General features: G+C 42.4%; 1 protein-coding gene across 1 annotated transcript in view; it reads left to right on the top strand.

The window, feature by feature from the left end:
• The first annotated feature begins 652 nt into the window (after window positions 1–652).
• Window positions 653–26,172, top strand: part of cacna1aa (calcium channel, voltage-dependent, P/Q type, alpha 1A subunit, a) — a 100,258-nt gene continuing 74,738 nt past the window's right edge. Inside the window, 3 exon segments of the mRNA XM_050070112.1 lie at window positions 653–2,448; window positions 22,669–22,774; window positions 23,208–23,347. Of these exon segments, the coding sequence (XP_049926069.1) occupies window positions 2,117–2,448; window positions 22,669–22,774; window positions 23,208–23,347 (578 nt within the window). The 5' untranslated portion in view covers window positions 653–2,116.

The following is a 26,172-nucleotide window of genomic DNA, read 5'->3' as shown; positions in this document are numbered from 1 at the left end:
TAAGCCTCAGGAGAGGAGAGGAGATGAGAGGAGAGGCGAGGAGAAAGGAGGAGAGGAAGGGAAGAAGATCCTCGACTTGGTTTCGGGGGAGGAAGGGAGGGAGGGAGGAGAGAGCTCTCTTCGTCCATTAATTTCCAAATGTCTGTTGCTAAGAATAGCCTCCCCCCTCCACCTTCCCTAACAAACACACGCAGACTCGCGCGCGCCCACTCTGACGCGCATGGACTCTTACTCACGCGCCCGTGCGCGCGCAGTCATTGTCAGCTGGGTTGCAGCTGTATCTTTGCACAAGCTGCATGATGCCAACACCCCGCCTCTCCGACACACACACGCGCGCATCTGGCTATAATAAGGATACTTATTAGGTCTTTATGAAATACACACTTATACAGAGGTGAAAGGAAATGAGAAACACTGTCACACAGTTGCCGGTGTCACCTCATCCTTTACGCCACCAGGCTCTTTTACGCATTATTTGAAATTGCTTTGGAGTTAGGCGGCTCGAGAGGTCCAGTCCAACTGGGCAGGGCTACAGCCCGAAGCACCTTAAAATAAACAGGCGATAGTCGATGCCTCCGTCCGTGACATAGGCTACGTCTGGAAGTTGGACGAGCTGCGTGCGTCATGTGCTGCGGCTGCAGAACCGATCAGCCTCTCATTATAGTTCACACAAACTGAAAGACACCGATTTCGCGCGCGGTGCGAGTGATTTAATTTATAGGCAGAGACCGGCCTGAATTCCAAAGAAACAGCCGGTCCCCTCCCTTTCATTTTTTTTTTGGTCTCCATCCATTCACCGATCCATCTATCCATCCGTCCGTCCGTCTGTCCCTCTCCTCCTCCCCTTGGGGCCGCTGGACGAAGAGAGAGGAGGCCGTGAGGAACGCTCTACCCTACTCCAATGAGAGAGAGAGAAAGGACGCTCTGCCAGGACATTCGGGCTTATCAGTGCGGACGAAGGTAGACTTTTCGGGGCGGGGATGGTGAGGGACTTTCTCGGCACTGCTGCACCTCGACCAGCCAAACCAAGATCATGAGAGGGTGTAAGACGGCGGAGAAGCGGCCGTCATACCCTTGTCTTTGACGACGCCGTCCGTGTGTCCCTTTCTCAGCTTCTGGATGGCCGCGCAGGTGACGGGAGAGAAGATGACGGTTGCAACGAGGGAGGATGTTATTGAATTCGTTTGAGAGAGAAAAATATATTTCATCTTCAGCGCTCGACAACAATGACACCGACATTTCAAAGGAAAACGGTATTTTTCTTTCTCCTTTCTACTCGAGATTGTGCACTCTGAAATAAGACGCATTAATAACAAATGTCACAATTTTCCTGGTCTCAAGGCTTGTCAGAGCGCACTGGTAAAACAACTGTAAGGTGGCGGGAGCCACATTATTGCCACACACTGTGCCAAACATTGCGGATGTTTCTAAATAAATAAATAATAGTAGCTTTTCCCTTTTCAATGCCTTTTAAGTCTTCGGAAACGCGACCGTTTCCAAAATGCCAAGTTGAACGTCACTGACGGCCGTAGCTATAGGCTGTTCATTATTTTCAGATTCATTTTTCGACAATCTGATTTATTGAGGCCTGTGTGATGTTAGAGGCGGTTTGATTGCCATTACATGCTGTCATGGGAGTAAAGAAATAAATCGTCCAGAAAAGGTGCAGGAGGCTGTGGTGCGCTCTGATACAGGCATGAACCATGGAGAACATGAAACATTCATGTTAACTCGCTACAATCTCCCCATGATTTCATGTTGGGGGCGAATCCTGCTTTATACGGACATCAGAACCGACTAAGACTGAGACACCCCACAGCACTACCCTACAGTGCAACCAGTCAGCCAACCGACCACACATTTAATTTCCTCACACCCACAATTGGCCGTTGGCAGAGACGCACAGAGAAGGAGACAGTACATGGGCGTCCTCGTCTGCTAAAACCAGCATAGAACTGCTCGCCGGTTGCAGGTGTTCAGCATAAGCTTACAAGACAACCCGTTGTGCATATGAGACGTTCTGATCCAGATGGGATGTAATGTTGTGTGGCTGCACAGCTGAGCATTGGTCTCCTTCTCCGCTGCTTCGTGAAGATTGGCTTTCGGTGTCCAGAGAATGGCGCGGTTCGGAGATGAGGTACCGGCCAGGTATGGCGGAGGGCCCGGCGGAGGGGGCCCGGGCGGCCGCGGTGGTAGCAGGCAAGGAGGACCCCATGGACACGGTCACGGCCACGGGCACGGCCACGGCCACGGGCATGGCCACGGTCCACCTGGAGGGCCCGGGGGCCAGAGAATGTACAAGCAGTCTATGGCGCAGAGAGCCCGGACTATGGCCCTCTATAACCCCATCCCCGTGCGCCAGAACTGCTTCACTGTCAACCGCTCGCTGTTCATTTTCAGTGAGGATAACTTCGTCAGAAAATACGCCAAAAAGATCACCGAATGGCCATATCCTTTACCTGCCACTGTACAGTGAGTAAGAGCTGCTACTGTAGGCCCTGTGTGAGGACCAGCTAATGTGCAGACATGTCTGATTGAATGTTTCACATGTTTTCTTATGCCATGAGTTCAGTCATGAGGAATTGCAAGCAAGTGCATCAGCCTCATGTGAGGTAGGCTACAGGAGGTGTCAGAGGGAATGCTGGACATGTAATTTATAGTTAATTAAGAGGAGGGGGACATGAACCAGCGGCCCCTTTTATGAGGCTGTTGATCACCATCAATCACATTTGTTAGTAATTTCATGTCACAGTCACACAGTCACAAGGGGCCAGCTTGATATAGTGTGTGTGTGTGTGTGTGGTGGTAGTGGTTTTTGGGGGGGGGGTCTAGGGGGCGCTGCTGGTTGCTGATGTCAGCATGTGCAGTATAGGCCCAGCGCCTGGCGCGGGTATAGAGAGGAAGGAGAGAGAGGGGGGAGGGGAGTAGAGGAGGAAAGGTGGGAGAGACCTAGAGAGAGATGAAAATAAGCAGCTACAATTTTTTTGTGTGTGTATGCGTGTGTGTACCCTTGCAATGATGCACATACAAGCTCCCATATCAGCATGATGCAGGTGTCTTTCTAGATATGGTGTGTGTGTGTGTGTGTGTGTGTGTGTGTGTGTGTGTGTCAGTGAGTGAGAGAGGGAAGGTATGTAAGTGTGAGTAGTAGGCTATTAACTTGTGCATTGACACAGCATTTAATTTTTTCCCCATTTTGAGCCTCCTCTTAATCACACAAGCTGCAGGTGTCACTGAATGAATATGCCACCATTTCAAACTGTGTGTGTGTGTGTGTGTGTGTGTGTGTGTGTGTGTGTGTGTGTGCATGTACTACAATCACTAAGTGTGACAGTGTTAAATTCCCAGCAATTCCCTGCATTTTTCATCTTTCATGAAACCAGCACGTATTGCACCATTCGGCAGGGTTGAAGAAACAGCAAGTGATTTCAGTATTTTCATTTGCAGGATTTTGTGTATACGTCCGTGTGAATGTGCGCAAATGTGGAAGTAAGTTTCTGTGTGAGTGTTAATGACAAGAGGGGAAATTGGAGTAATGATTGTATTGATCCATCCTGATGCTTGAGCCGTGACATAACTACACACACTAATTGGGCTGCTCTGGTGAAATGCAGGAGCTACTTATAGTGCCTCTGAATCATGTCTATTCACCGTCTAAATGACAGATGTGTGTGTTAGGGAGAGAGAGAGCGAGTGTGCACAGGAAATCTGATTTGATTTCCAAAATATCATACAGCGATTTAAGAACTCGAAGACTTCCATGCAGTCTTGAAGTAGTACATTTATTTTGAGTGAAGCTAGTCATTTGTGCGTTTTCAAAGGGCAGATTTCTTACTGTTGAACACAAAAACCTTTTGGAATGAGGGTGTCAGTTTGGTTATTAGTCAGGAAGTGTTCATGCTTTGGTATATAAACACTAGTCATAGTGTTTCCATTTTAATAAAAATGCTGACTGCTTGTGTTTACATAAGAAGACAAAAAGAAATGTTAAACTTACTGATGGCTTAGAGACAAAGAATCGTTTAGCTGATTTCAACTTTGACTGTACTGGTCACAAAATGGAGAAAGGCTAACGGTAATGGGAAGAAAAAAGGGCCAATGGTAGAGGGGTGATTTGATCCGAAGCATCCAACATGTTAGGCAGTGCACAGGAAACTCAAGTTTTCCTTTTACCTGTCTTTGAAATACTTTTTAAAGTGGCCAAAGCTGGACCTCGTAAGGTCAAAGTTCAAATTACTTTTCTGTGAGTAGCAGTTGCGACACACCTTACAGAAGACATTTTGACAGGAGGAAAAGCAAATGCACAATAATAAAATTAACAACAGCTGAATTCTATTTGACTGCTTGAGTTTCAGGGCCTTGGTAATGTGCGTGCTGGCTCACTGTCACACTGTCATGGCAAACTGCAACACACGAAGGAAACAGAGCCATTGTTATTGTTATTAGTAACACCTGTGCTTTTCCTACTATGACAAGTAGTCTGCTGTGAGAAAAGGCCTACGCCTCACCGTGAACACTGTCATAGTGTGCTGCAGTGATCAGCTGACTCTGAATTTAGCATCCTCCTAGTTCCTTTGTCAAAAAGCCAATTGGACTTTTCCATTGGCTTTTGGATTGTTGCAGTAAATAAAACAAAAGTTTATGATACTTTGATTTCTGAACCCAAAATGCAATTGGCACAAGTAAAAAGCTAACGTTAGGCTATAAATGAGCTTCACCAGGGTTGCATGACTTCAACGTCGCCACCTCAAGGAAGCTATAAAGCCGTGTTTGATCTGTAGTCTCATTTAGCCGCTTGCAACCGCCCTTTTGAAGACACACAAAAGCTTCAAATTTACGAGTGGGATATTAACTCATGTGCTTTGATCGACTTTTTCGTAGATCCAAACGTGAAAATCTTTGAAGCTTGTGTTAACCACATATCATATTTCAGGCATCTCGCCAAAAAGTCATCCAAAAAACCCCACTGACTTCGACACAAGGAAATCGGACGTGCATAAATGCTAACTCATTTCCAGGTTTCAGGACTCATTCCTGTAGCACTCTGTATAGTTGATCCCACATAGCTTTAGACATCTTTAAGTATGCAATATATCATTTTTTTCCCCCATTCCAGACAACATTAGTCCATAATTTCTCCATCAGTATATTTGGCAGCATGGGACATGTCCATAGCCGTATGATGATGTGTCTGGTGAATGCAGGAAACAAACAGCGGTGAAAGAATAGCAGTGTACTAATGTAAATGGGTTTGTGTGGGCAATAATTTTAGAGAGTGCTCTTCTGATTTAGTGAGGCTGGTTGGTTTCTTGGAACTTCATGGTTGGTTTCTGATGCTCTCAAAAGCAGCTGTTGGGGAGGCTTTCATATATTTTTTTCTGAATTTGCCGTAATGTATCTATTTGGGATATTTGTCTTTCAGGTGCACAGTCCCAACACCAACGTAGTAGAGGTGTTTTATCCAATAACACAAACACTAGTGCGACCTAATGTAATCCAACACAATAGCTCTGCAATAACTCCTACCTTTGTGAAGCTTATAATGTTCAATATTTACTGAGACTGTGTCAGGGTGTTGATTCAATATATCTGTAATTTCTGAAGTCGTGCGTTGCGGTGGTGGTGTTTATTGGATTGTAATAAATTGTGAGGTGTGGCTATTACAGCATTTTATCCCCCTCCCCAGGGAAAACATTCACTGTCCATCCTCTGTATGATGTGTGTTGTGGGCGATCTTGAGTACGTTTAAGATACAGCTGATGTTATTGTGGGGCTTAATGTGGGCAAACTAACCAAGCTGAGGCTAGAAGGAACAAAATGGGATTAAATGCTGTTTTGAGATTTTCATAACCTCCTTCAGTCGATATTTCAAAGACTAAACCCAAAGCATGTTTGAAACTCTTTCTAGTAAAGGTCTCATTAATAATCAGGTATTAAATCAACCTCTTTTTTTGTTAAGGATTTTGTTATATCTGGTTCATGTTTAATTGTCCTTTGAACGAATTAGGTCCTGCTAAATTACTTAATGTGCTAAAGCTTGAGCCAGTCGAGGTCGTCCTCGGTGTGCAAAACAGTGGTGTGGGGACAATACCCATATCAATCATGAGGGCATCTCAGGTAACTCCAGGCCCCACTGCACCTCTGTGGACACTGTGGTGTCAAGGTGTCAAGTGTCTCAGCTGATGTACTTTCACACATTTGTAGAATGTACAGACCCAAATAACTGGCATTTAATTGATACTATATAAAGGGACAGTAGGCTTTCATTGATTATTATTGGCAAAATGAATCACTGTCACAATCTAAGTCATTTATCACTCATTCCTGAAGACCGGGACAAAACCTTACTTTTGTTTTTTTTTAATTTTTACTCTTCAATTAGGCTGGGAAAATATATTTTAAAAGATCAAAGTCTATTAAACGTTGTAATGGGCCAACCTCACAGTGATTTAATTTCTTCACTAGCATACATAATGGATATCAGAGGTTAGATGTGATGGGGTTGATGTCTTACGGCATTTACAAAAAGTTATATATTTCTTATTTTAACAGCAGTTGTAGTGAGTTGCGAAGAGTTCTCCTAATGCTGATAAAAATACATATTTTTTTACACCATAATTCTTATTTAGTTTTTAAATTAGAAGGGCTTTAGAGTTGACCTGTTAGGGTGGAGACACACCCACTAGCAATACTCTTGAATGACTTGATCAAAAAACAGAAAGCTTATCAGCACTCCCACCTTTTTGCAAACTGGGAAGTGACACAGGGGTCTTTAGGACATAGTTAACCCCTATTTTGCCTGATTAAATTAAGTGTTTGCAGAAATCTGATGAAGCTGACAAAAATGTGGGACACATCTTTAGAGGGCCCATATTTTCATAGACAATATATTTTAAAACAAAGATATTTACAGCTGTATACATTTACACCAATGATATCTGTCCATGCTGTTGGTTTTAGATTTTGAAAGCTTTTTACACATTTTTTAGTTGTTTTTAGTTAATTGCAAATTGCTTTGAAATTGGTGATTTTCAGGCACAAAGCAAGTTTAGAGGTTGAATAAATTACAGAAAAAATATAGCAGGTTAAAATATATAAATCACATTTAATTCATTTAAATAAATCCTTTAAAAATAATGTTTCACCCCAGAAACACATTTAGTGTGTTGATAGGTAACAATTATCAACAAACAGTATATATTTTTTTTTTTTGATTTGTCCTAATTCTCAAGAATGGGTGTTATCTATTTTAACATACTGTGCTCTGGATATACCATGTGTCATGTAGCTGTTGTATCTTTCCCATTGCACTTTGTTAAAACCCATACAGTACAACATTACCAGCAAATAATCCTCAGGGGCACCCAGTAGTTTCAGTTAAGATATCCTCAAAAAGAGGCTCTCTGTCCGAATCTTACCACAACTGGTCCACATTTGCAATCCCCCCCACCAGCGATAGTATAGCCATAAATAAAAGATGTGCACTTTACATTTTGTTATGTTGGAAAAAATGAATATCAGGTTCATCCAGGCAAACACTGCATTAATGAACCCAAAATAAGACTTGTTAAACAACCCTGATTTTAAGTAGCATAAAAGTAAATGTTACTGCAAAACACAGTGAAGAAAAGTGCTCAGAAACACTGGTGATACAGTTCATTACAATATAAAGCAGGACTGTGATTCATTCATTAGAACCTGCAGCCAGCAGAAGTGTCACCAGATGCATGTTTAGTCAACTGACTGATGTTTCACTGAACAGAGACTGAAGCACCTTTTTGATTCACCAGATGTGTGAGCCTCAGTGGATTCACCACTCAGCAGAATTATGACCCACGGCTTTATTTAGTTGTGAACCGACTCTGGGCCCATGGGAGTACCATATAAATAACTATTCTCTCTCACATCCACATTTAGATACAGTAGACAGATATTTGGTTGTTTAATTAGAATTAGCATTACAGAGTTCAGGTCTGTTACTGTGCCTTTTTTTTTTTTTTTTAAATGGAGCAAGTGGTGGGCAAATAATGCCTTGTGATGTACAATTAATACCAGCATTTATGTTTCACACTGAGTTTGATTAACATGCTGAAGCTTAGATACACAAAGCATAGTGTTCAGATACAATCCCATCTCAAATTAGTGCATATAGTCGACCTACTATGCAAGTACTTCTACATTTAACACCATGCAAAAAAAAAAAATACATTTTGAAACATTTTCCTTTCAATATCTTTGTTGTGACAGAGGTGGAAAGTGTTTATTTTCTGGAGTGACATAAAAAAAACTAGATTAACTATTCAGTTTTTTCAGTCCTAACTACTGACAAATATATTTATCCTACTGATTTATATATTTGGTAATTTACGGTAACTCTCTTGCGTTCCTTCGTTCCTCACGTCAGTGCGTGCGTGAATGCAGCGTGTGACCCCCTCACCTGCTAAAGTTACCTAGCAACGCACTCCATGAAATACCTACTCCAGCCCTTTTCTTTCAAAAACTTGGTCGGACTCTTGTGTACTTGTGCCTGAAATCTGAAGAAAAATAAAATGCGCATCAACATCATAAACTACTACACTGGCGTCACCACAAACGTCATGAATGGCGAATACCACGGCGACGCGTTTACTAGACGTTAGCAGCTACCTAGCAGCTAACGTTAGCATCTAGGAGCTAGGCTATTTCCAAAGGCTAACTTCGCCCTGTCAAGTGAGGAAAAGTGGTTTTATGTACAAGAACATGTGCACATACCTGTCTTGAAAATGGCGAACTCCAGAAGGAAGACATTGACGCTGGACCTGAGGTAATTAATTGTTAAAACAGCACTCAGCTTGTATTTGACTAAAAAAATCCTCAACATTGGACACTAGCTAAAATGTCTCCCATGTTTACTGTTGCAGGTATGGAACATTTCGGGAGGCCTATGTCAAATAGAAATTATTTTTAAATGTCATTACTAGTAAAAACGAATTGCCTGTACTTACATTCCCGTAGGCTACAAGTAAAATCCACACTTTCTGGCCACTTAATTAGGTACACCTGTTCAACTGCTCATTAACGTAAGATAATCAGCCAGTCACGTGGCAGCAACACAATGCATGTAGGCATGTAGACATGGTCAAGACGACCTGGTGAGGTACAAACTGAGCATCAGAATGGAGAAAAAAGGTGATTTAAGTGACTTTGCACGTGGCATGGTTGTTGGTGAGAAGTGTGCAGCAGCTGCATAATCCCATGGTGCCATTATGGACCAAAATCTCTGAGGAATGTTTCCAGCACCTTGTTGAATCTATGCCACAAGGAATTAAGGCAGTTCTGAAGGGAAAAGGGGTCCAACCTGGTAATAACAAGATGTACCCAATAACGTGGGCAGTGAGTGTATAAGGCTATTAAATCTGACTTTGGTCAATATCAAATCACAGTGGAATTGTATTACATTGAATTGCACTGGATGGTGGACCATAGATAGCCTACGTAGCAAACCATCTGAGATGAAGACATACACGCCTCAGAATTATTGCACAGGGCATGCACTCTATTACAGCGCAGTGGTTCTCAACCAAGGGTCCATAGATCCCCAGGAGTCCTTGAAGGTGTTCCAGGAGGCCCCCAGAAAAGTGACTATAGAAGTGAGCCCAATGTGAGGAAGTGTAATAAGAGTGACTATTCTGATAGATTACACTTTCTCCACGGTTATCTCCTCAACTGTAGATGACGACTAGGGCTGCCCCCTAATGGTCTATCAGATGTTAGTTGACCAGAAAGGTCATTAGTCGACAAGATTTCATTGGTTGCTTAGTAAAACATGCTGAAACATGGAAGTAGCTACATGCCCATTAGCCCACAGCGTCATTAACAGGCGGCTCGCTCAGTGTGTGACGTGCACTTGTAGATAAAATATAGGCCTATATTAATGAAGGTTCATTAGTACGGTTTTGTATTTCTCTGTAATGTAGCACAGTGTTAACAATGTTACTGATACTATTCTTTCTCAGACCTTCAACTCAAACCATTGTGTTGCCCCGCCCAAAATATATCATTTAATAATGAAATTAATATTGTAAACATGCGGGCGACCAGTCAACTAGGAAAATTCTTAGTCGGGGGCAGCCCTACTGACGACTATATAATTCTGGTCTTGATCATATCTAACATGGAAAAAGGTTGAGAGCAGATGTTACAGTGTACAGTGTATAAATTGTGACTGTGCTACTGAATGTGCTCTGAGGTAACATCTCATGTTACATGCTGGGGGAAAGTTGAAACTAAACAGGTCATCCTATAAGGCTGTAAAAATGAAATCCCCACTGGCTGTCCTGCGACCTTTGACCCTAAATGCCTGTTTGACCTTGTAGGATCCATATTAGGAGTTAATGACCAGGCAACCCTTTAAATGTATTTTCGTGTTGTTTGTTTCTGTGTAGATAATATTAATCATAATGTGCACATCTGCAGAACACTGATTTTACCACCCGCAAGCATTTAAACACACAAACAAACACACACATACACACATACTACACAACCACCATATGGTGTTGCTTGCGTCATCAGAGTACACTTAAGTGCGTTTTCCTGTGCTGTTGTAAAAGGAGAGGAAGTCAATATATGTTCATGCTATCTATAGTGTCAAGCTCAATATGAAACCTAATACAGGTAATGTGTTTTATAAATTAGCCACCCTCTCATAGTTAGAAGATATTAAGCTAGAAAATTTGCTTAGATTATTATATGGACGACATAACTAATATAATTAGCATGTTAGGTTTTGCTTTCTGTAGATGCCAAGAGTTTTGTGTTTGTGTGCTTGTGTGTGCTTGTGAGTGAGTAGTCGTGCCTTAATCTCAGCTCCGTATCTGATCCTATATGACCCAGAATCAATGACAGATCAAATGACCATTCAGGACAAGGTTTAATCTCTCGGCTCAGCTGTTTCACTGAAGAGTCAACCTCCTTCCTCTTTGTGGTTAAAAAAAAATACAGCATTTCGTAAAACATATGTTTGGCACGCTGGTCTCGGGATCATAGATTTGATTCCATGTGTTACAGTTGGTTGTGTTCTTGCAAATTTGCCTTTGTGTTAACCACATACACATGGTGTCACCTACCCACTGGATGGTAACTCTACACCAACGCCACTATTACTAGTGCTAATAATGTACATGAAGATGTGTCAGTCAATCATAAAGGATTTTAAGTATTGTAGTGTAAGTAAATTGTGATCGACTGACCTTTCCTACAGTTGCTATCAAATGCTGGTTGATGTAACGCTTGTTGTTTGTGCTACTTCCTGATTGTGTCAACACATTGCCAAGGGGAGCACACTAATGTTTTTCAGGTCTGAGTCGGTAGCAGTTGTTTTTTCCTCATGTGTAGTGTACCTGACCCCCACCTCAGAGAAGAGTCAGGTCGCTCACTTCCTTTGCAACAGTGCAGCAGGGTGTATATAAGTGATTAGGAGAGACAGACAGGGAGACAGTGAGACACACCCAGGAACACAGAGGGACAGACAGAGAGAGAGAGAGAGAGAGAGAGAGAGAGAGAGAGAGGGACCTGGGTGTTTTTGGGTGAATGTGGAGAGTCAGTGATCTACGTTCACTGCAGAATCTAAATTATTTATTGGCCTTTCTCCAGCTTGCAACTGTCAGCTGATAACTACACAGACTTCACATCAGCTTAGTTTTTTTGTGTGTGTGTGTATGTGTGTAGGATTTGTGTGTTTGAATGCACATGTGCTTATTCATTAGTTTACAAGTCTATCATCGTCTGTTGGGCAGTTACTCTTATGCTGCCAATTTTTTTCTGTCTCCTTTCATTTGGAGAACATACGCAAACACACACACACATGCACTCTTACAGGACACACTGCCGCTCATAGGGGTCCCCCCCACCTCTCTCCTCAATCTGGTTACTTCCACAAGTCTTTATCTTTCCCATCAGGCCAGCCTAAAAATAACAGGGGCCACGTGAAACGAGCACTTTTCAGTCACGATACAGTGCCCCCGTCCTTCAACCCTCTTTCCCTTTACAATATCCAGGTGACATAGAGACCTGATTATTAGACAGGTTTACAGCATTATCGTGGAGCACGTGTTCGTGTCTCGATGTTGCCCACTTAGTCATTATATCACATTACTGCGTATTATTGATAGGGTTGACACCTGAAAGTCGGAGAGTTGGAGACCCCTCAGTCGAGTCAGATTGCTTCAAGTTGAGCGGCCATTTTTTATATATTTATTTATTTTTTTGCCAGTCAGTTTGCGATGCAGTGTGCTTCTGGGTAAGATTTGGTCCGTGGATTTAGCTGCAGAGTGAGCGCTCTTGACTTTAACAATACTTCTGCTTAGAAGTTATGAATGTACAGCTCACAGCACCTTAATACAATAGAGTCTCTGGCTTTTTTTTGATATCTAGTGTTGGCAAAAACATGTTGTCGCCCATTTCCGATACATTGCTGCAGGTCCTCCCTTCTCTCCCCCTCCACATTTGTCTCTCACTATCATTAAACCAGGAAAAAAGCTAAAAATATATACCAATTATTTTTTTCCCCACATTGCCCAGCACTAGTTGCCACACTGTTAACAGAGGTTTAAAACAAAGCTAGTATATGTTTTTGTCTTTCAGATATGTGGGTAAGGGGTTAATTGCAGTAATTGAAGGGTCGTTCTTTGTGGGATAAAATGAGCTTTCCCAAAGCACAGACGGACAGGACAGACAAGAGTCAGAGAGACATGGGGTAAAAAGCTGTTCCAGACTGCCTCTAATATGCGGCTGGAGCAGAGAGACAGAATGGTTAGATGGACCATGGAGTGACAGATATAAAAAAAAAAAGGAGGGGGCAGTAAGACAGCGACATTATAGAGAGGGGTAGACTAATGAGAAACTATGGAGAGAGAGAAAGAGAGAGAAGCAAACTGCCCGTCTGCATATAAATCATTTAACAAAAAAGCGGTGGAGAGTCAAACACTCAGGGTTGGCCGGCTACACTGCAGCCACAGCACACACACAAACTTGTCTTTGTCACTTAGACAGACATGGCATTGACTGATATGTATTTTTTGGACTTACCCTACCACAGCAGCTACATGCCTAACTTCAATCATAACTTCAATCATAACTCTAATCTGTACTAAAAACCAAAGACTGTTTTTCTGTCTCCGAATGGGAGGCCAGTTCCCGTAATGTGACTGAACAGATTTTCGTCTAGGGAGCCACACACACACACACACACACACACACACACACACACACACACACACACACACACACACACAGTGAGTGTTACAGTGAGTTTCTGCTAATGCCAGCCCCCACCTCCCCAACACAAACACACACTTTTTACCTCTGTCCTTTCCCCCTCTCCTCCCCCCTCATTTCTCTATCCCCCTCTTTTCCCTCTCCCTTTGACTGATAGGAAGTGAAGCTTGGTCGTCTCCTCTCACGTTTCACTACCTGTACTTTTTGTCTTTCGCTCAGAGCCGATCCATCATTCTTCCTTTTTTTTCCGTCTCCCCTCCCTGCCTGCCACTGCTGCTCCACTCGCTCCCCTCCGCCGCATCTCGTCCTCCCTCTAATTGGCTCCTTCCGCCTTCTGCAATGCTAATTTTTTAAAGCATTTGTTTGAAGTTTTGGGGGATACTTTGCGGAGCATCCTGACAGCTGCAAGTCTTGTTTAGTTTAGTTTGCTCGTAATTGTTGGCGGTAAGAAGTGCGTCTGTCTGCGTATGTGTTATGTTTCCTGTGTGTGTGTGTGTGTTGGTGTAGGTGTGTGTGTATGTGCCCTCTGGGCTCAATCTGCCTACCTCATACCTTTGACTGTCTGGTAATAAATGTGTGAATTGATCTGTATCCTGACTCCCTACGGGCAGACTCGGCACTGGGGTTTGCATGAGCACACACACACACACACACACACATGCACACACAGGTGCACACTCACAGAGGTAGAAACAAAATTGAGCTTATAAGAAAGCCTAATCTATTTAGATGGGGATTTTTTGTGCTTTTTCCCCCCACGTGGACAGCACATTTTATTTTTCATATTATGTGCTCTATATATTTTTTATCTGTAGGGTTGTCTCCTGGAAAAAAAAACTGATTATTTTGTCAGTATTTTTAAAATATAGACAATCTGGTCATTTCAAATAATGCTTGTAAGAAAATGTAGACAGCAACATCTTTGGTACTATATCTTCACTCTGTGATTTTGCTTTTACCTTGTCTGGGTGTGTGCATGTGCGTGTGTTTTACTGAAATATATCTGTCTGTCCTCCCACCGTGTTCTTACATAGACGTGGAGGAACACTCGAGGTCATTCGAGGTAGTGAGGAATCTACATTTCCTTCTCTCTGATTCTGTTTCTCTTTTGTCTCTGTCTCTCTGTCTGTCTCTGACTTCCCGTTGACAAGTGAATTGATATTTTATTCACATTCTCAAAATTGCACAGTGGGTATTTTGGACAACTGGCAAGCAGACAGTCTGGAAGACAATCATACATCCACATAGCACTTTTATTCCATTGGCTTAACCTGTTTAATGGCTAACATGTTGCCAAATGAATAAATGTAAGAAGACATAGAGAGCAACTAGGAGGAACGGTTCACCAACAGCAACTGAAAACAACGAGCTGTACCGTTTTCAGATTGTAAATTGATCCTCGGAAATCTGATGAATGCATCGCGCTGGCTGTTTTGTGATATACTGCAGATGGGTGCCCTTGTAACATATATGGCAATTGAGAAATGGAAGCAAAATCAATATGGAAACATGCTGCTGTGTAAGGCATAAATCACAATAGAAATATCACAGCAGCTGCTGTTCGCTTACTTATAGTACAGAAGACCTGACAAGCATTGTAACGGTGCCAGGAATCACCTTTGTTTGTTTTTAATGGTCGAATTATATGTAAGACCTTTTAGTAAAAACTTATGTTTACTTCTTGATATGCTGGCAACAGATCTAGTGTGCATCTGTTCATGTTTACTGTACACACACTGAGTAGAAGATCATATCTGTCTCTTTTTCATTTTTCTTTGTTTCTCTGTCTCCGTCCTTTCTCTCTGCATTTTTCTCCTTCCCCTTTCTCTTAGCTGTGCATTCTGGCTCTGTTGAATAATTCAGTCTCAGTTGCTGGCTAGTTTGGACGTGTGTGTGTGTGTGTGTGTGTGTGTGTGTGTGTGTGTGTGTGTGTGTCTTTGAGAATGCATATGTCTGTGTGTGTAAGAGAAAGGGGGGGTGCGGTGACGTGGGGCAGCACTATTTTTGGGATTCGGATACGTGGAGAGAGAGAAAAATAAAGAGAGAGGGAGAGAGTCTGTGATGGATCGATTTTTTCATGCCCGTGTTCTTTAGTCACGTGCTGCGGCTGTTACTAGACAAACCCTGCTGGAAACCTGCGCTCTACCTGCAGGGCGTGCTGGCACACACTCACACACGCACACACACATACACACACTTACACTTTGGCAGCGAAAAACAGGCGAGCGCACACGGTTAAATCAGCGAGCACCGGTGGGCATACAAACGCACGTTCATACTAACACACCTGCGCCGCCTTCCTGAACATACAGCTCATGTAAAAGAGAATGTCACATGCTACTGTGATACTCTACACACAGGCCACAGCACACACACACACACACACACACACATGCAAACACACCACCGTCAGCATCTTGTACAAAGTGACAACTCGGCTATATGTGGGTGGTGAGGGAGAGGCAGTGGCAGGGGTGAGATAGAGACACAACATATGCCGTATGGAATAAACAGGCAGAAGAGGTGGGTGACTGTAAAGACTATACACACTGATTGATGCTAAATCAGACTGAGAGAGGCCAAGCGGGGCTAAACTGGCCTTCGGGCACTCCCATTTGTTTGGCAACACAGTCGGACATGGTGCCAAAGTGGGATAAATGTAGGATCATTACATTTTTGTGTAGCACTGAGGCACGGGCATGCGTTTGGTTTGGGTTTCATGTCGGACAGTATTTTGATCCCAGGTGATGTTGATGCTTTTGGTCATCAGGTTGAATACGACAGCAAAAATCATAGGTTTTTGTTTTGGAGGAATATTGTCCCATGTGACAGCACCTCTCAGCGGAGGCCATTTTCTTGCTCCCATTCAGAGACACAAGCAAAGTGATTTACTGCATATCCTCGTTCTGGAATGAGATAGCAAAATTATATAGTAATTGCTCCTCAGAATATAAACAATATTTGATTCCTGACTTAAGCTTGCAAAGACAATAACTTATATCTATTCATATTTTGCAAATGAAAATGTTGCTAAAGGTGAAAATGCAAGGCAATATTTGAAACGCACAGAGGAACTAAAACTGTGAGATTCTATTTAAAATATACGACGCAGGAATAAAACGAGGCGCTTCAACCGTGTCTCTTATCTTCTGTGGCTGCTGATTATCAAAATAATTAGATAGGTCTCAACCACAGTGCTTAATCCCATTCATTTTATCAAATCAGTGCTTCTGAGGGAAAAGTGACAAGAAAATGAAGTAATCATTTGAGCTGTTCTGCCAGCGCTCTGCTGCATAATGTAACAGGACAGAGAGGGAGAGGGAAAGAGGGAGGGAGGGGAGAGGAGCGAGGGATATAAAGAAACTGACAGGGAAAAGGAGAGGCTGTTAAGTTATGAGTTTAACTTCGTCCTATTTTCTTCTCCTTTTTGTTTTCTTCTTAAAAACAGCACAGAACATTTACGTGCACAAGTACGTTCATAAATTATATTTGATGTTTGTTAACAAGATTTTTTAACATATATAAGGCTGCACAATATGCAAAGTCATACTGCAATTATTTTGATGCATATTGTGACTGTGATTTCCCTTGTGATTTTAATGCTAATGGTAATTTTTGGATTTCATTTTCACTGGAAAAAAAGATGATGATGTGATTTTTGGGGGTCTGTAGCAAACAAGCATGTTGCCTTGTGTTTGGAATATGATTTTTAGGTCTCTGTAGCACCACAGTGCTTCGTTAATAATGTAGCTTCTGCAATTTGGATACTGCACTAGGCCTTATTGCAGTTTTGATAATATTCTGATTAACTATGCAGCCCTTGAAGTATACCTAAAAGACCTAGAGTACATCCTTCACTACTCGGCTGCACTATATATATATATATTTTTTTTTTTTTGTCACCACAGCGACAACTAGCGTGATAAAGACATCACAAAAGACTGCGAAGATATGTCACAAATAAGGATTTTTTGAGTTAGTTGAAATAGAATTTCAGTAGAAAACTGCACTTTAAATTTTAAATATGTTTGTATTATTGGTGCCTTTTGTATTCAGTTTAAAGTTTAATATGTTCAATAAAAGAATATTCGAAATAATTTCCTGTACACGCACGCACACACACACACACACACACACACACACACACACACACACACACACAAATAGAAACAGATATAGAAAGGTAGAAAGTGCTAGTAGGCAAGCAGATTATTTCATCCTTGTGTTTGGTATTCATGACTTTTGTTGCTCTGACGTTAACTTTTTAAAGTTGAGGCTTGAGCTGAGGCTTTTTTCCATCTACAAACACATCAAGCGAATGCGTCAGAGTAAACAAATAAGTGTGGTTTATCAGAAATAAACTCAGAAGATAGTGAGTGTCAGAGTGAGAAAGGCCCGTACTATCAGGCTTGGTTTTATTAATAGGGAAGCTGGCACCTTCCCAAAGGGTAGCAGCTGGTCTGGACTCTATTGGCAGACAAGTGGAGTGTAAGAAAGTGGTCTAGTGTTGGTCTCTGTGTGCACAGGGCACGTATGAATATGTGCGTATAAATGGCAATATGGCACGTGCATTGATGGGGTGGAGAGAGGCGGGGCTGTGGAGGATATCAAGGGGTGGACATTTTGACAGGAGGGTATGTGTGTGTCTGCATATATGTGTGTGTTTTCATACATGTGTGTATACTTGCCACGATGCTGGCACATTTAGGCACTTCCGATTGTAAGTCGTGTGAGGTATTATAAAAAGCACAGATGCTCATGTGGTGGAGCGGAAATGTGTGAAGCGTGTCGATATATGGCTGCTGTGGTTTCATATGGTGCCGCCATGTGTCAGTGGCACACATACATGCACACATACATACTGTATGTGACAGTATAATGTCTCCCACCCACTCTCTTCCATTCGTTCCCCCTCCCTTTATATATGTGTGTGTGTTCTGCTACTAACCTACTTTCGACAGAGCATACACACCGCTCAGAAGAAGAAAATACCGCAATACCCTCACACACCCCTGTCATTCTCTCGCTTTATCCCCCATTCAGCACTCCTATGCTCTTCGTCTCTGCCCTTCTCTCTTCCTCACTGTTGTTTTCCTCCCTCTGCTACGTCCTCCCCCCTTCCCTCGCTTTTATTCCTCACCACTCGCTCTTTTCAATCATGTCTGTGCCCACAGGACAGTTTCTTTCTTTCTATCTCTATTTCTATCTTTCATACTCTCCTCTCTCTTTCATTTAGCCCTCCATATATTTCCTCCTATCCAACCTTGTTTTTTTTTTATTTTTTACATCCCTTCTCATACTTTGCCTCTTGCTGTCTGTGTCCTCGTGTGCTTGCTGACGCGGCATCTCATTCGATATTGAATGGAGATGGCATGATAGAGATAGGGATGATTGATGGGCGGACTCAGTGAGAGAAAGGTGGACTGAGGAGAGATGGGAAGGAGAGATGCAAGACAGTGAGGGAGCCAGCAGCAAAAAACAAGCAGAGCAGGGAGGAGGAAAAATGAGAAAGAGAGAAGAATGTAAAAGGAGATGGGGATATAAAAGCAGAGCGATATGGAAGAAAGAGAGGGGAGGCTTAACAGGGCAGCTAGAGAGAGAAATATATCAGCGAGGAACAGGCAGGGGCTTTACTGAGGAGCGGGAGAAGGTATGAGAGAGAGTGACCATGAGGACTGTATGGAGCGCTGATGGACAAGGTGAAGAAAAGGCCAGAAACTGTGCGTATGTGTGCGTGCGTCATTTGGCTCCACTGGTGCACTTTGAAGGCCTCACTTCCCTTTTACTTGGCGAGACATCTCCGTCTACGACCTACTACTGTCCCCATTACAGTGTATACACACACACACACACACACACAGATGCACACCTAGACAGATAATAAAAAGCAAGCATATGCAGAACTTGGGGCGGAGCGAGAAACACAGGGGAGGCAAAAAAGAGAGAGAGAGACCCGAGGACAAAGAAAACATCAGAAAGATGAAGGGTGGGAGCATGTTGAGGGAGCACGATATCCTCATGTCTCTCCTTCCCTCCCTTTCTCCCCCACCCCCGATTCTTCCCTTGCTTTTAACTGTCATATTGCTATATATAGCCACAGAGGAAGAAGGAAGAGATTCATTATTGAATGGTTTATGGCAGTGAGTGTGAGTCATTTATCCATACTCTGAATTATACTGTATGTGCATGTGTTTGTGCGCAGGGAGCATCTTTAATGATACTGGTGCCTCTTTGAATATTTCATACACCGATATAGACACACACACACTGCCAGTGTAATAGACTTAACACACCAAGGGCGTTTTTTTTCCATGCGATTAATTGGCACATCTATGCGTTTTGTTAGAGCTGTTCTTTAACACAGAATATGGATATTACGCAGTGAAAAAGCGACATCATTTTTATTTGGAAGAAGGACTTTCTGAGCTTTTGGAATGAAACGAAAGACAACCAATCACATTGCGCCTGCACTTTATGAGGATTATAAAGTATGAATATACAGGCTCCATAGTCCGAGCCAAGACAGCAAACTTTATGTCCTTCAACCTTGACAGAGGAAGTGCACGCCAGATCCACTCTTTCCATCCTGTTTTGTTTTTACAATTAAAGCCCGAAATATATAAACTGAATAACTTTTTACCAGAGGAACCTAAATTTATTCATTCCCTTTTTTTTTGCTCACCAGATTAGCTCGAGGAAACTTCTGGTGCCATCTAGTGAACAAGGCAGCCTCTCTAACAGTCTTGAACGCAACCATTGTGATTAATGATGCATCATAAAGAGAGGGTGTTGCATAACGCACCACAGAAGTAAATCACAAGATGGCAGATCACATTGATTACCAGCACACTTTGTTCTGTTATTACAGATAAATATTTCTATCCCAGAAAAAAGCACGGACCAAATATTAACTGGATTTTCCAATGATTTCTCACACAGCATCTCTGTTGTTGCCTTCTCCGTCCTCTCTCCTCTCTGCCCACTGATGTTGTCACGGTTCACACTTCAGGTCAAGGAAAACCTGCTATTTTTTGGGTTCCCAACCAATTTATTTTTGGTCGAAATGCTTCGCACGGTTCAAAATTAGGTGCGGGAACCAGAACGAAACCTGCTCCGTGTTGATGGAGAAGTGGAATCAGAGCATTTCGCTTGAAGGCAACCCAGTGAAATAGCGCACAGCTAAGGCTATATAACAGCTGACCTCAGACACACTGCCCGACGTTTCTCTGGGTCAATGGGATCCTTATCTAGTCACATGAAAACCTTTAACTGAAGAAGTACCGCCACTGTTTATTTGTCACACCCCCAGTGTGTAAAGGCCTTAAAGAGGGAGCAAAGCATGTGTGTCTTGAAATGTAACGCAGGGACAACATGTGCCAAATGGTCGTCATACACATCGAACAGTCATCCCTCATGGGGAGCATTTCTAAAACACACCATACACACACATTTGTCCCTTTGTCCTCGTGTTTCTATATCAGCCTCTCTCCTTCTCTCTCCCCGTCTCATTGCTCCTCTGTTTCTCCCTCTCCTCGTCTCTCTTCCCCTTTTTCAGTTAACTACACCCCGCCTTCTCACAGCCTGACACATACACACATGCATATACATATGTGCATGCACACACACTCACATTTATACACACGCATTGCTGGGGGGCAGGGAGGCTAATTGAGTGGTGCCCTGGGTGTTCTAGTAATGTGTGCGTGTGAGTAAAGAGCGGTCAAATAGACGATCACAAACCACACACACACACACACACACACACACACACACACATTGTGGGTTTGGACCAGGCGAGAGCAGCTTTTTAGTTTCCCTTGATCATGACTGAGGAAAACAAGCATACACATGCACCCATACACATACACACAGGCATGTAACAGACATGTTTCACACATGCATAAATACGATGATGTATGTTTCCATAAATAGGCTCTTTCTCTTCGGCTCTTCGCGGTTCAATTTTTCCCCTCCTCCACACTACCTTGGGAGTGACTGCTCCCAAAGGTAGCGAGCAAGGAGGAAGGAGGGAAAACGTGAAGATGAGGAGAAAGACTAGAACAGAATAGAATAGAATAGAATAGAATAGAATAGCTGTAGATATCCATGATATGTACACATAATTATGATTTTAATTATGCATGCAATTATGCATTTCCCAATATTCTCGTCTTTACGTACTTGCCTTTTTTTCCTTCCTCATCCTTCCTCTTGCTCACTCATTCATCTGCTCTCACATTCTATCTCTTGGTCACTTTCTCTCCATTCGCTTTCTCTTGTAAATGTGACTATTCATCTTGTGACCTTAACGAGACAGGGGGATTGATTTAAGAAGACAACACCAGAGAGTGTGTGTATGTGTGTGTGTGTGTGTTTGTGTTTGTGTTAGAGAGAGAGAGAGAGAGAGAGAGAGAGAGAGAGAGAGAGAGAGAGAGATTGTGACAAACACAATTAGATGTATGACACACTCCCTCTTTCTTTTTATTTGTCTTTCTGTCTCTCATTGTCCCTCACTGAGCTAGCCCCTAGACGTTATGCGCATAGAGCCAAACGCTGATGTCACAATAAATCTCATTCAGTGTCCAGGCGTGCTATTACACACTAACACTTTAATATAGCCCGTGTCTGTTTGTGTGTGTGTTTGTTTGTTTTGTTTGTCTGTGTGGGTGGTGTGTTACCAGAACATACACTTAGCATATTTAACTGACTCATAATGATGGCTTGTGGGTCTGTGAGGGTGTGTGTGTGTGTGTGTGTGTGTGTGTGTGTGTGTGTGTGTGTGTGTGTGTGTGTGTGTGTATGAGCAGGCGGCAATAGCAGTGAGAGGCCAGACATCAGTCCGTTTGACCTATAGGCCTGCTGTCTGTCTGTCTCACTTACATTCAGTGCATTCAGATTGCACACATTTGACCTTAAATTCTACCCTTAACCTTTAACAATCAATTAACAATCACACATCTCAGAAAACCCAATTCCATTTGTAAATAGTACTTATTAATAATGAACCTATGTTGCAGATGATCTGTGTAACATTTTTTATGTATAAATAATATAAATAGATGCATATTAAATGTACTGGATGTGAGATGTTGACAGTAATGACTCATGCTAAATTAAAACCCAGACTGCCAGCAGGCCTTCTCAAACACGTAATATTGATATGATGCAAATGTAGCAAACAAGTGTGTGAGGACAGGTGACCTCATAATATTTACTAAAGAGTAATGTATTGTAATTACAGCACCTCTTGTTGGCCAGTTATAAAGATGACGCATAATATGCCATGACTATGTACAAAAAAAGTACTTATCATTTTAAGCTGTATTTTTTTAATGTTGTGTATTTATTGGAATATAAACTGTTTTTATTTATGTCCTGAGATGTATTTGTTCCTTGACTGACCTTCCTCACTCCATTTGAGTGGATGATTCTAGCCACCATCATTGCCAACTGCATCGTCTTGGCTCTGGAACAACATTTGCCTGATGGGGACAAGACACCGCTGTCTGAGCGCCTGGTATGTTAAACAGACATGATACAACATGTCAGAATGTGTTCTGACTCCTGATTGATGTTTATTGAGGAGATGCACAAAGAGGTAGTTAAAATAAGCCTTCTTTTCACACTGAGGAAATGCAATAATCCAAATGTTTTATGCACGACACAACACATCAGAAACATTTTTAAAGATACCAAAGGAAAATATACAGTATATACACATAATATTATTAAAGACATGCAGTAGATCCACATGTAAATATACAGATGTTGTATTTGAACGTACTGTTACGAATTTAAGAAAGTGCCCACCAGAAGTCGACGTGTATAAAAATGCTCCCTCTGAACACGGACTCGTCTCGCTACTGATAGGTGTCTCACTTTGTCTCGCTGTATTTTCCATCCCTCTTAACCTTTCTACTTCTTGCTGTCTTCCCTGTCTCTCCCCGCAGGATGATACAGAGCCGTACTTCATAGGAATCTTCTGTTTTGAGTCTGGAATAAAGATCCTGGCGCTTGGTTTCGCCTTCCACAAGAACTCCTACCTGAGGAATGGATGGAACGTCATGGACTTTGTGGTGGTGCTCACAGGGTGAGTGGCGCGCAAATAGACGAGCCGAGCGCACACATATATGAACAGCGAGTACCTGCGTGAGCACTCAAAAAGGCGCACGCAGTTATGAAAACATGAGGTCGGAATAAGATGTGGCTTTCTCTTTTCTTATTCAACTGAAACCGGAGAAAATGAAGTAGTTTGTCATGTGTTTTAGTGTGTGTTTGTACATGTGTATGTGTGTGTGTGTGTTTGTGAGTGTCCTATCCCTGCTCCTTCGCCCTAATGAATGGCCCCATTCTGGGCAAGGCAGCAGTCAGATCACAGAGCAGAGCTGCAGGCAGCCAGCAGCCTGGGTAGTGAACAAATGTCACCACAACACACACAGAGACAGAGGGAGTGGGGGGTCACAGAGGGAATAGACACTGAATAGAAGGTATGAAGAAAGAATGTGCAAAAATTCACAGGTGCTGATGGCTAAATAGAGACAGAGAGCCAATGGGAACAAATTGAAAAAGACTAATGAAGAGTGCAGGAAGAAAAGTAAAACAAGCAAGGGAGGAAAAACACTCCATTCCAAAATAAAGCCATCGTCTGCAGTACAATAACTCCAACATAAAATAAGACTCGACTTGCGAATTGAACACTTTTTAATAGCAGAACTGGGACTTTAGATGTCAAGTGCCTTGCTAAAACAAGTCCTTTACAAAGAGAGGTAAACTGTTACCTCACAGAGTAAGGACTGTGATGGAAAAGGTGTCAATGAGGGTGAGTTTAGACAGTTGATAGGATTAGCATGATTAGGTACAATCACTGATTAGATCACATATCTTAGAGAAAGTCTGGAGTAAATGGATAATAATTCAAATTGACAGACATGAAAAAAGGGAAGAGGAGCAGAATGATTGTCTGTACACACTTGCAGCACGTTTACATTTCATCTTTGGCTGATGTAGAAAAGGTGCAGTGATTTGTCAGTGCCAGATGGTTCTGTTTTCCCAACACGTGTCTGTCTGTCGATCCTTCCACCCATATGACTGTCAAATGACATTCCTTCTTTCAAGACACTTTGTTTCTCATGTGAGTATCGCAGGCTGTGTGCTGATATGCTGGCGTACGGCTGCAGTTTTTTGTTAAATGATTAATGTGATTTACATGACTGTGATTGCATAAGTGATCGGTTAGTGAAGAGAATATGTTATTGTTGATGTAAGCATACTCTCAGTTAACTCAACCACAAAACAGCACATCTTGAGACTTTCACAAAGCTTTAGAATTGTTTTTTTTTTATGTCCGTTTTAACAACATACTTACAGGAATAGCTCAGATTTTTTATTTAAGTGGGGTTGTATGACGGGTTGAATGACCATAGTGAGTGAATTACCTACATCACATGGCTGTCGGCTGGCTGTCAGTTTGGAGAAGCAGACCATGGAAGCTAAGCAATGTTCTGCGCAAAACATATTTTAGCCACCAAAGAAAATCACTTTCAGTTTATGTGTGCACTCTATTTGTATGAATTTCACTGCTTTACCTTGCTGTCAGGAACCCGTGTCCAAAGGGGAATGGAAGCCGTAATTTATGCTCTCTTCAAAGCCACCAGACTCCTTGCAGAACACGGGAGTTGTTTGTCTCCCGTCGCTGCGACTGGTTAGTTTGTTCGTGTTATTGTGACTCTGGTGAATCCAAACTAACCTTTAAAAACACCAAAGTCCCTCAATAACACAAACTAACTAACTGATCCAGGGAGCAGTAGATTAGCAACTCCCTTGTTCTGCGAGGTAAAATTACTGTATTGTCAAAGACGGCTTGTCGCTTTTAAGAGAGCATAGATAATGGCTTCAGTTCCCTGTGAGAAAGGTCTGTTTGATGGCGAGGAAGCAATGCAAATATTTTGAGTAAAAGCTTACACTTAAAGTGATATTGATTTTTTTTAGGTGGCTACAATAGCTGCTACCCTTGTCCACAGCAGTACATTGCTTACAGTAGCCTCAGTGGTGGTACTCCTGTCTGCTTCTCCAAACCGGAGCATTCTGACCACCATGTACTGTAGGTAATACACTGACTATGGATAAGGACCTCAAACAATCCTCCTTAAAAAATCCAAATTATCCCTGAAAATACTGGTTGATTTTTTTATTTTTTTATTTCCAACCTTGCAAATATCACACTTCACTGATTCTGTGTATTAAAACAGCAAAGTATAGAGTAAATCGCTGCATTGTGACAGCAGTAATACTCTTCTCCTGTGTCATTCACTCATTAGAGAAGTCATTTAGTGAAACTGTGTTACTACAGCTATGGGCCACTGTGATAAGTAAATGATTGTGTGGAAGTGCTGGCACAGATTAATGTGTTGAGGTCATCGCATGCTTGTGTGCATGCATGTGGTGATTTGGAGAGCTTCATGGGTTACATAAACCTTGCGCATCTTTGCTGACAAAGCACCGGGGAAACTGGTGATTGCCCCCCTCTGCCCACCTCTCTTTCTCTGTCTCTCTCTCACATACAAACACACACACACACACACACACACACACACACACACACATACAGTGTGAGTGAGTGAGCACTCAGTCTGGCAGTATGTCCTTATGCTTTAATAAGAGCAATCATGATGCCAAGCTCATCTCAGCGTGGCACAACAGTGTGACTGTAAGAGAGAGGAGGAGTGAGAAGACGAGTGTCAGTGAGACAGCAGGAAGTATCAAGATACAGAGAGGAGGAAGGAGAGGAAGGAGAGGTAGAGCAGAAGGAAGCGAGGCAGTCCTTAAAACTTCCAGTAAATGCCTGGTCTCCCATAATCCCCCCCGCCCCTCTGCGTTTGTACAGTAGGAAATCTGTATAGACACTGAAACCCTCTG

This window comes from Epinephelus moara, chromosome 18 (assembly GCF_006386435.1).
Source record: "Epinephelus moara isolate mb chromosome 18, YSFRI_EMoa_1.0, whole genome shotgun sequence".
Lineage (NCBI taxonomy): Eukaryota > Metazoa > Chordata > Actinopteri > Perciformes > Serranidae > Epinephelus > Epinephelus moara.
The sequence above is the reverse complement of the archived record's forward strand: the minus strand, read 5'-3'. Positions and strand labels throughout refer to the sequence as shown.